The sequence below is a fragment of the Magnolia sinica genome, chromosome 13 (assembly GCF_029962835.1).
Source record: "Magnolia sinica isolate HGM2019 chromosome 13, MsV1, whole genome shotgun sequence".
NCBI classification, from domain to species: domain Eukaryota; kingdom Viridiplantae; phylum Streptophyta; class Magnoliopsida; order Magnoliales; family Magnoliaceae; genus Magnolia; species Magnolia sinica.
The window spans coordinates 29,308,324-29,320,288 of record NC_080585.1 but is presented as its reverse complement, the minus strand read 5'-3'; the positions used below and the strand labels follow the sequence as shown (position 1 = coordinate 29,320,288).

The following is an 11,965-nucleotide window of genomic DNA, read 5'->3' as shown; positions in this document are numbered from 1 at the left end:
GGATCGTAGGTAGTAGTGCGGGAGCCGCAGGTGGTGGAGCCGGAGTCTCAGGTGGTGGTGCGGGAGTCGATCGGGTCACTCTCCTGCGCACCATGTCCTACAGGAAAGAGCGAAGGTGCCTAATCAACTTTGAAAACTCTTGGAGGCACACTCGTTAAGGGTCGGAAATAAAAGATCGCTAGGCTATCCGAACTTAGGACTTAAATCATTCGTAGCAGACATGTAATGTTGTTTTCGGTTATTCTCGAGTTATGCTCTGATACCAACTTCTGTCACGCCCCAAACTCGGAAACCGGGCTCACAAAATTTTCGATCGCCGAATCTGGCGCCGACAGCCTCCGTAGAATCCCATTCTCGGCTCCCAGCGCCCATTCGCCAGATTCCGATCCTGGGATGCTACAAGGAGGATTTTCAACATCAGTTTGATTCGTAATAAGCATAACCAAAGGCATAACCCACAAACAACAACCAAAAACTCCATCACATTTTCACTATAATCAAAAACTTTACAAGTACAATGAGCATAAGGGAAATACAATGAAGATAGACCAAAAGCTCCAAAAGAAGATCAGCTACGCGCCCAAGCCTCAGCGCTGCTGCGAACCAACGTCACCTGCACGCAACGGTCGTGCATAATCTTATAGAAAGCTTAGAGGGTGGTGAAAGTGTATGCTTAAGGTGGTAATGTAGTTATGCAATATCAGAGTAATGCGGAATATGCTGATGAATGCCAGGAATACCATTGGCCGTACCAAGGCCATGTGATGCAAGAATGATGTCGACCATACCAAGGCCATGCAATGCGAAATGCAACACAAGCATACAAATCCTCATCTAAGTCCACATGTCAATACGGCTCAAATCTGGAATATCACCGGGGTCTAGTACACTCCAAGCCAGATTGCCGCCCCATCGCGCGCAATAAGGTGAGTGGAAAAGACCTCACTATCCGCCTGCCAATATCGGGCTCGGCTCGTCGATAGCGGACCCATTCCTCGAGCTGGTCAGACTCAGCCTAGCATTGCCCCCTACTCTCGGGCGGGTAAGGCCGCACCCCCTTCCAACCGACCACGACACAGTGGAAAGCGCAACCGTCTGGTAATCAGCACCCAGCGCTTATGCACCCACTCGGTCTAGACGTTGGAGCAACCTCCTGGTACCATAAGGGTTTAGGAACTTTCACCCAGGGATATCTATCGCACCCCATGTAGAACAGTATTTTCGGTATCCAATCCTGCCAACCACGATACGTCTGTGGAGGCTACGGCCCTGATGTCGCTAGGGCATACAGTAACCATATCACATAATGCGAATGCATGAATCACACTGTCCAGTCATGCAACAATCCTGCGCGTATCGTGCGCTCATGTAGGGCAACACCCCTTGTACGGGAGCCCCTAAACCATCTGCCCGAAGGCATATGCTATGATCAGGCATTTCTCATATCAAGCATACGTATGATGTATATGATTATGAATCATGGAATTAAACATGTTATATGGGATGGATGCTAATCATAATAAAGATGGGCCTAGACGGCCTACACATCAGACGTGCGAGCCTAACAATGGGCCCTAGGGAAAGTCATAATGCGGACATTTAACCACACTATATTTGCAATGTGGACGTCAAACCACCATTGCTCCCAAGGCATAGCCCTGACGTAAACATCATTACATAAATCATATTGGGACTGCATATTGCAATGAACCTTAGGTATAACTCATTGGGCCTTCAATACATCAAATGGGCCGTATCATATGGGCCTCATGTTCATCAAGCGAGCCACAACAATGGACCACACCAATGGGCCTTATGTGCATTGCAATGGGCCTTAACCCGTGGGCCTTAGAATGCATTAAATGGGCCTAAGCTTACGGGACTTATATGTATCAAATGGGCCTCGCCAGTTGGGCCCCATACATGCATCAAATGGGCCTCAACCCATTAGCCCCATTACATCTTAATGGGCCCCGACCCATGGGCCCCTAATACAATAAATGGGCCTCGACCCATGGACCTTATATAGACATCAAAGTGGGCCTCAATCATGGGCCACAAGCAAATTGAGGTAGGCCTCACCTATATATCAAGGTGGGCCTCAATCACGGGTCTCAACTTTAGCAAAAATATATAAATATATAGTATATAATATATATATACATAATACATATAATATCATATGAAATATAATATTATATATATATACATATATATATATATATACACACATACACACACGCACGCATCACAGTGGGCTCCACGCAATCATCACAGTGGGCCCCCACAATCATCACAGCGGGCTCCACCGTCCAGGCGGACGGTGGAAATGGAACACATACATCTATGTGGGCTCCATGTGGGGCCCACTGAAATGTTGATATGCCATCCAACCCGTTGACAAGGCCTAGTGGACCTAGGTGGAGGGTGGGAGAAATTTTCACCCTGATCCAAAACTTCTAAGGACCCCAAATGGGTTTTAAAGGTAGAGGTTCAATCCCACTGTTCCATACGGTGTGGGCCACCTGAGTCTTGGATCACGCTGGTTTTTGGGGTGGGCCCACTTCAGAGAGTGGCCCACCCGATGAACGGGTTAGATGACATGTAAACATCAAGGTGGGGCCCACGGCTACAGCCGTGGGTGGCTGTACACGCGTCCGTCCGCCCGGACGCTGGCGCAGGCAGCGCCTGCTGCCGCCTGACACAGCAGCAGCGGCTGCTGTGTTGAAATTTTTTTTTTTATTTTTTATTTCTGTTTTTGTAGGGATTTCGCAGGTGGGGTCCATATCCAGTGAATCTACGCCGTCCAATGTTCTTCCATGGCTCACCACGAGCAAAACAAGTCCAATATTGGACATATTTCAATGTATAACCAATCAAGGAAGTTTTCAATGGTGAAAACCACCATTTGCTATGGTATGGCCCGCCTGAAGGTCTGATGGATCCCACCTTCTGGCTCAACGCCTAAAACCATCTTGGGAAAGGAATGAACGGCATGGATTTAATACATACATCAAGGTGGGGCCTACATGAGTGGACCACTCCAAGGCTTGGAAAAGAAAAGATGATATTTATGTTTTCTTTCCAGCAACGTCCAGCGTCCCTGGACGCTGGACTTTCCATGTACTTAGGAGGTGGGCCCTGCTTAGGTGGGCCACCAGGGGATGGATGGCAGGGTACTTACACATAGAAAGTAGGCCCCACTTTTAGATGATTTGGATAAAATACCTACCTCATGGTGGGGTCCATTCAAGTGGGCCACATAACCTCATTATTACAAAAATAAAATAAATAAAATAAATAAGATAAAAGGGAGAGAGATGGAGAGTGAAACCGTGTGATGGAGGGACCCCGGCACTATGGGCCCTCCCTTGCACTAAATCATACATCAAGTGGGTCCCATTACATGTGGGTCCATGAAATCGAAATTCGACGGTGGAGATCCCTTCTCCACATAAAATAAACGGTCTAGATGACCCTAAGCATGTAAGGAAATAAACATCATGATGAGGTCCATGGAGAATGGCCCCATCATGGAATGATCATGATGATCCAAGTGGGCCATCGGCCACATCTTAGGGTCCAAAGCGAGATCCAAACCATTGATCGGTTGGCCTCACTTGGCCCATCTTAAAAATATCGAAATCTACCCTATCAAGACACCCACCACTTGATCTTCTTGCTCCTTTGGCTTCCTTAGCTCCTTGTGCTTCTCTTTGATGGAGAAAGATGAGAAATGGATGGTTGAGATGAGAGATGAAGGGGTAGGAAAGGTGGGCCTCACAAATGAAATTTTCTCACCATGGGAGGACTCATACGTATGGATTTTGCTATGGGAGAGTTTGAAATGAGAGAGAGTTGTAAGGGAGAGAGAGAGAGAGAGATGGGTGATGGAGTGATGGGGGATGGTTTGGGTTGAAAAAATTGTAAAAGGGGGTATGGTTGATGTTGAAAATGGGAAAAAGAGGAGTGGTGAGGTGGAAAGAGGGTAGACTTTTGAAAAAGGTGGAGATGGGTTGTTGTACTTGAGGTATGGGATGCTTTAATGGGACTAATTGTAGAGATTCTCTCGAAATCTGCAACGTGTTGTGTTTCTTCGGAATAAACGCTGATCGGCATCTTCTTGCCTGGGTATCGGTTCGGTGCGCAAGTCACGGCGTTGGAACCGCGGCGACGACGCGGTCGCTATGATATAAATTTCAGACCAAGCCGACGTCGGTGCGCGGGACCTGGCTTAGGATCGTGCGCAAACACCGAATACGGTGCGAAGGTTACCGGAATTTGACCGGAAGGACCGCGGAAGCTAACGGAACAGTATGGATTAGGACACAGGTCTTACATTGAGTATTTCTTTTTTCTTATTTTGATTATGACGTCAGGAAGCCCTGTTGTTCGCCATTGTCTCCTGGGCATGGTTGGATGGCGGTATCCTTCATAACCTTCATAATCATCTGATTGGTTGGTAATTAGTTTAATTTTGTTGTTGACTTTGTCTCCTGGGCATGGTTTGGTGATGGAATCCATTCTAATTCATATACCTTTCATCTCTGTAAAATTATATCAGAGGAAGTTCAGTTTAATTTTCATAATTTTTGAAGCAGGCATAAGATCTCCCTGATCTATACAAGTGGATCCTCTGAATCCCTAGTTTCTTATCTCTGATTTCTCTTAAGTTTTAAATTAATATCTCACCATTATTCATCACTTTATATTCGATTTAGATTTTATCTCATTCTAGTTCTAGTTCTATTTAGTTTCAGATTACGTACAGGTATCAGTCCCTTGGGATTCGACCTCGGTCTCACCGAGTTTATTATTACATCACAACCCTATACTTGGGGTGTGAACACCACGTCTCAACAGGTTTGAAAAAAACTAGCTGAAAAGCCATCTGGCCCAGCCGCTTTGTCCTTTGGGATGGAGAAAACTGCTATTTGGACCTCCAACATCGACGGGATCTGCAACAACTGGTCATTGTAGGCTTGCTCAACCAACTGAGGAATACATTGCAGCAGTTCCTGGTCAATCTGACAAGAATTGGCACTGAAAATTTGCTGGAAATGGTCCACTGTTGCTGCCTTTAACTCTGCTTGGCCTTCCACAATTTGTCCCGAACCCAATTCCACCCGACTAATAAAAGCTCTCCTTTGCGGTTCCATTACCGAGCCATGAAAAAACCTCATGTTCTTGTCTCCCTTCGACAGCCAGTCCACCCTCGATTTCTATTTCCAAAAGATTTCCTGCATGATCTTCAAGGATGCTAACCTGGCAATATTTGCATTGATTTGTTGCTGCAATGTGACTGAATGATCGATAAAACCTGATGAAGATTGTAGCTGATCCTCCAGCTCAATTGCCAATTGCTCTGCTAGCTTTATTTGATAAAAAATGTTACCAAATACCTCAATGTTCCAAATTTTCAGATCATATTTTACCTGCTTGAGTTTAGAGAGCAAATTGTAGACTGGATGAGAAGATTCCACTTTGTATCATGTTGTCCTTACCACTTGTAAAAAATCAGCATTTTGGGTCCACATACGTTAAAATGGAACGGTTTAGGACCACCATTCAACGGCCGAGGGAAAGAGAAGAGAAGCGGAGCATGGTCCGAATGAATGCAAGGCAAATGGGAAACAGAGAATTAGGGGAATAACATGGACCAGGTAGCGTTGAAAAGAACCTGGTCTAGCCTCGCCTATACCTGAGCATTACCGGACTGATTATTACTCCAAGTGAACCGATTTCCTGAAAAACCCGCGTCAAGAAGACCCGCTGAGTTAATTGCATCAGCAAATTCCAGAGAAGAAGCTAAATCCGCAGCCCTTCTACTTCTTCTTTTTGAATCAACCGCTACGGCATTAAAATCTCCACATACAGCCCATGGGCCCTGCATCAAGGATGACAGGAGAGCCAGGTCCGACCAGAGAGCTCTCCTCAGAATCTGAGCACACCTGGCATAAACGAAAGTAATATTTAGCTGAGCATCACAATTTTGCACTGAAGCCACTATCGAAAGACATTGATCTGATTTGAAGACTATCAAACAACCAATTTAGGACTTATAGAATAGCCAAATCTTTCCACCCTCATCACAATTAGAGCACGAGGAGTGAAAACCCATTAACAGCCCATTTCGCACTCGTTTGTCATCACCAAGCATTGGTTCCAAAAATGCCACAATCCACGGATCATGGTTCTTAAGCATCCTTCTAGCAGTCCGCAACAATCTACTATTGCCTATTCCACGTACATTCCATACAATGATTTTATCCATCCGTTACACAACCAGTATTTACGGCCCTCCTCTTTAACCTTCGCAGTCTGGATTCCCAGTTTCCTTTAGCATAAAGGATTATGTGTCTTGTTGTCTTCTTCGAGGGTTTATCGACCTCCAACGCCTCTTGTCCCTCGTGAATCCAATGGTCTATTTCCTGATTCCATATATCCCACTCCAAAACTCCCCTCTGTTCCATCAGTTGTCCCTGTTTGTACTCCTCAAACCGGCAGTCCACCAGCCTCCCAAAATCACCATCCAGATTTCTGTTAGATCTACTAATTATTTTATCTACCACTGAAAAATATGGAGATAGATTAACCTCCAAATTTGCTCTATCTGTTACCTTTTTCCTCCTTTCATATGGTACTAATTGGGCTAAATTTGTACACCATCTAGGCTTTGATCTGCACTTTCCTGCTGCGCCAACCTCTCCCCTATTCTCTACACCCCTAGTTACCTCAGTCCTGTTTGTCTAAGATCAGGTGGGTGGTTCTCCTTTCCACCATCATTTCTTCTCTTAAGAATCTGTTCCTGGTCTTGCTGGTGAAAGCCTGCTACACCCTCTTCAACATTCATACCCCTAATTACATTCATTTTCTTCCTGTTTTCTGCATACCTGCTTGTGGTGAATGTGTCTCCTTTCCACCAGCAGGCATCTCCTCGAAAAGATGCTCCTGGTTTTGTAAAGAATTACCTCTATCCTGTGGAAACAATCCTGCATTCCTAACCTGATGTGGCGATGTGTCTAGTGCATATGGCTGTAATCCACACAACATATCATCTTCACCATTGTAAACAGATACCTAGGTAATATCAAGCACTGGTTGATTCGATTTGAAATAGGCTTGAGTTCCGATTGGTTGATTCCCTCCAGCCGAATGGAAAGAATTCGTGGACTGTCATCTGCTCTGTCTAGCAGTAGCAAAGGTTCATTAGGGCCAGGCATAGATACTTGTAGCTCACCTTCCTTTTCATCGAGTTTTGTCTGGGTTGAATTCTGCTGTGGTTGATTGGAATTGAAATAGACTAGAGATCCATTTTGCTAAATCTCCTCCAGCCGATAAGAAATTATTCCTAGACTGTCATCAGGTCTGTATAGCAGTAAAAGAGGATCAGGCGGGCTGGACATAGCCTGCAAGTCACCAACTCTTCCACCAAGACTGTCATCAGGTCTGTCACAAACTCTTCCACCGAGAACTGGCTGTTGGTCGGCCTCTCCACCAATATGAATTCCTTCAGTAGCCCTCCAACTACCATGAGCTGGACTTAGATTAATTCTACTGATCGTTTCACCCATAAGTACATTAGCATTTTTGCCCAAATTCTTATTTACATTATCCCCCGGATTAACATTTAAACAAACATCTGCCCGCTGTCCTGACTTACCTATCTGAGAAACTTCCACCCCTTCAGTAGCATTTTCACAAACAGGTACTAGGGGCCCCGCCTGACCATGAAATCTCCTAATAACCCATGCTTTAGTGCTCTCATTAGTTGCGTGGTGGATGGACGTGGAGCATCCGTAGTTGAACAGTGGTTCCATCTCCGCAAAAATGGGATAGGCCTTCCCCAAAACCTTCAACTCCAAGACTTGATTGAAGCTAACACTCGGCCGAGGAATCACCCTAATACGAGTAAATTCTTGGAAATAGCCGAATCTGGAGTTTGAATCAATCTGAATGATCTTCCCGAAGAAACTTGCCAGATCCAGGATGACTGATTCAATCCAAGCCTGGGCTGGAATGCCAAAAAGCCTAATCCAGACGCCACCACTCCCAATTACTTCTGTTGGAGACCACCTGTCTACCATCTGTAGCCCCATTTCATTGTGGAACTTTGAATTTGTTCTAAATGTTTCGAACTCTTCCTCTGATTTCAACGTTACCAGGAATTTCTGTGCTGAAATTCTCACTATTTCCACCTCCGAGGTCTTCAAGGGCAAAGCCTTCAGAGCATCTAACAAATGATCAATTCAAACATTCGAGTCAATTGCAGTCCCCACCAAAGCCAGATTCAACATTCGCAACCTGTTCTCCACTGCCCTAGAATCGGCAATGGTGGTGAATCTCGAGCTCCCTGTCGTCTGAATATTAGCACCTACCTTTGGCGCTCTTACTGTTGCAGCAAACGACCTATCCGAAGCCTGGATTGTTGCCTGATGTTGGGGTTGTGATGTTCCCGGTTCTATTGTTCCTCTTCGAGGTTGCCCTTTTGCCCAGTCAATATGCACAACCCTACCATCAATCCTCCGCCTGTGCAAACATTGAATTGCATTGAACGCTTCCTGCTCATAGAAAAATCGAATGAAGGCGAACCCACGAGAGCGATTTAGATGCCGATTCCAAGGAATGAAGACATCCAGTAATTTCCCATAACAACTAAAGATGCAAAGAAGATCATCCTCCGACGTATCAAATGTGAGGTTCGCCGCAAAGAGAGAGAAACTAGAAGGAGACGATCAAGATTTCCTAATAGGGGCTCTTTCCCACAAAGTTGCCCGTTCTTGCTCTTCCATTCTATCTCGAAGGAAGGATCAGATCACCACCTAGTTCTTCATGGAGTGCCAATAGATTTTCCCCTGGATGAACCCATTGCAGTTGTGCCAATCCGTTTCATTCCTTCACATCCACACACAAATAAAGCGGCCCGAACTTACAACCTATATTTATCACACGCACATACTCTACCCAATCAAGCTAAGTATGACTTTGTTTTCCTTTTTTTTTCAGAAAAAAAAAAAAAAAAAAAATCTTTTAGAAATTTGTAAGAGCCATTTACTAAAATCTGTCTATGCTTTAGTCTATTTGTGAAAAATAGGGGTGTACATTGAGTTGAACCGAGTCGAGCTGGCTTCAGCTCGACTCGGCTTGAACACTAGCTGACCTCAGCTCGAACTCGGCTTGGCTCGGTCCTCAAGCCTGACTAGCCAGCTCGGCTCGGTTCGGTCAGCAGCTCAGGCTGAGTTCGAGCTAAGATCGAGCCGAGTTCACCATTGAGGCATTCCCACAAACACTTGAACTAGCTATGGAAGGGAAACTCGTATGATGGTTTTCTAATTCTGTAGGGATCAATTCGATCTCGATGGACATGAAAGAGAAGAAATTGACAGTGACCGGAGACGTGGATCCAATAGACATTGTGCAGAAGCTTCGGAAGGGCTGGTTCACCGAGATCATTTTGGTGGGGCCCACAAAAGAGCCGGAGAAGAAAAAGGAAGAACCCAAGAAGTATGAGGGCAAGAAACAAGATGCGAAGAAGAAGGATCCGAACGATCAGATTGCCGAGCTTGTCAATGCCTACCAGGCCTATAATCCTCATCTCACCATGCATTACTATGTCCCGAGCGCTGAAGAGAATCCAAATTCCTGTGTTACCTCTTAGAAAGATCCCAAAGAAAGGAAAACGACATTGGAAATATCAGTTATGGTGTTAGAAGATCGATTCCCATTAGGGAAGAAGATGGTCTGTACATGAGAGTGTTTTTGTTTTTGAGGATGTATAGAGGTGGAATTATAGTATCTTAGATTTGCAGCAGTCCAATCTTGTGAGACCCACCCAGCCAAACCTTCCTTGCCACCAGCCAGATTTCGTTGAGTCATTTTATCAAACAGTTGGTGAGAAACATCAATGGCAAAGTAATTGAGTCACCAAACTGGTTCGATCCGAGCTGGATTCGATCCAAGTCGAGTCGAGCTGGGCCTGCTTGAACTCGGCTCGAACTCATTTTCAAGCTCAAAAAATCAGCTTGACTCGGCTCAAGCTCAGCTTTGAACCAAGTCAAGTCGAGCTTTTTCGAGTCAAGTTGGGCTAGCTAACTGGCTAGCTCGGTTCGTGTACACCCACTGAAAAACTGCCAACTTCTAAGTTATTTAAAGTGATCTGCATACATTTTCACTCCGTTATTAATTTCACCACTTTGAATCACATGACGCTGGGATTGCATACGAATCTAAAACCTATTTTTTAAAAGGCTAAAATGCCATTTATGTGAGACACACGTAGCAGACAAAGCGGCGGTCAATTTTCAAAGATCTCAAGCTAAGTGGCGCCCACTATGGTGCTTGTGAGGAAACCACCTCATCTGTCAAATCATATTATGAGATGAGCCCAAAAATGAGGTAAATCCAAAGCGCAAGTTGAAACATTTGTGGGGGCCACAAAAGCTTCGATCAGGCTAATATTTTTATTTATTTTTAATTTATTCTAGTGGTAATTACCATATGAATAGTTTGGCCACTTTACAAATGGTTTGGATTGCATATCAACATCACGTTGGAACCTAAAAAGTTTTGACTGATTGGCAATTCCTTTTCATTTTTTTTTAGTCATGTGCCCCACTTGACTTTCAAATCTGCCTGATTTTTGTTCTCATGTTTTAATATGATTTGCCAAAATGGATGGACAGAGTGGATTTCTCCCAAATACCGTGGTGGCCCTACGTACAGTTGGGTCTCGTACGCGTTCAAACATCACATCACCAGATGTAATTACTGGCAGCTTTAGCAAAGAGAGGAGAATAGATTAGGATTAGGTGCGGCTTGTGTCCAAACACAGTACTGTCCTGAACGTAAGGCCCACCTAAATGTTTCTGTCTTATATCCACACTATTCAGCCATTTGGAAAACTCATTCTAGGGAACGATCTAAAAAAATGAAGCTGATCCAAAAATCACGAGAACTATATCATAAGAAATGGTGGTAATCGACCATTAAAAACTTTTTGTGGGTTACAAAAATTTTGGATCAGGCTAATATTTATGTGGTCTCTTCATTTAGGTCTTTTTGATCTTATCAACAGATTGGATTGGAAATAAACATACTGGTGTGTCACGCCCTGGAAGTCAACACTCGGTGACTCAAATGTGGAATTCGATGATGTTAACGTTATGACGATCAAGTGCATTGGCACCGACATTGATGACACCCCGATTTTTTAAGCTTAAGAATGATACTCTACCTATGCAAACCTGGATGTCACCTAGGGATACTGCACGTGTGCGCATGTCCCACGTGTCTACCTAATAAGATTATCTTCTTCCTTTTTTTATCTTTTTCTTTTTAAAGAAGGGCATGAGACGAGCCATGCCCTTATTCCTACATAGTAATATTATCATTCATCCTATATTCAAAATAAATTAGAATTATAAATATCAAAATCAATGAGTAACAAAGAGAAAACAAGATAATTAAAACATAAAGTGCATATGCAATCGTCCAAGTAAAGTGTACAAATCCAAAAGGTACCCATATAGACCAACACAAACCATAAACAAACCAATGAATGAGATACGTCAATATTAAGATAACGCCACAAAGATATCCGATGGCTCGAGCTAGCTCCTACAACTCAGCCAGACTAGCCATGCTCCAATCCAAACACCTAGCTCAAACTCGTTAGCATCTACTAATTTTATTTTATTTTTCTGAATTTGAGATGTGAGTTGCAACTCAGTGAAAAATTCCTTCAAGATTAGACAACGACATATCAATTGGTATAGTTTCATATAAAAAGCATATGGAATAACCACAGTTTATAGTGCGTGTTATTTAAATGTATGAATGCATGAAAATGCTCATTGCTCTACGGATGCATATCCAGTTGGGCCAAATGTAAGAGACTGATATTTTAAATAGTCGACTTATCTCATAGTAAATAAAAAAGAGTCATTCGAACAATGGTCTAGGAGCT

At 44.0% G+C, this 11,965-nt stretch overlaps 2 protein-coding genes across 2 annotated transcripts; one reads left to right on the top strand and one right to left on the bottom strand.

The window, feature by feature from the left end:
- Positions 1-8,249: 8,249 nt before the first annotated feature.
- Positions 8,250-8,792, bottom strand: LOC131224195 (organelle RRM domain-containing protein 6, chloroplastic-like). The gene is made up of 2 exons (XM_058219734.1): positions 8,767-8,792; positions 8,250-8,655 (listed from the first exon to the last, which is right to left on the bottom strand). The coding sequence occupies exons 1-2, from the start codon at positions 8,790-8,792 to the stop codon at positions 8,250-8,252; spliced, it is 432 nt and encodes a 143-aa protein (XP_058075717.1).
- A 553-nt stretch (positions 8,793-9,345) lies between these two features.
- On the top strand, positions 9,346-9,695 carry LOC131224077 (heavy metal-associated isoprenylated plant protein 39-like). Its single transcript, XM_058219642.1, has one exon. The coding sequence runs from the start codon at positions 9,359-9,361 to the stop codon at positions 9,656-9,658; it is 300 nt and encodes a 99-aa protein (XP_058075625.1). The 5' UTR covers positions 9,346-9,358; the 3' UTR covers positions 9,659-9,695.
- Positions 9,696-11,965: the final 2,270 nt, after the last annotated feature.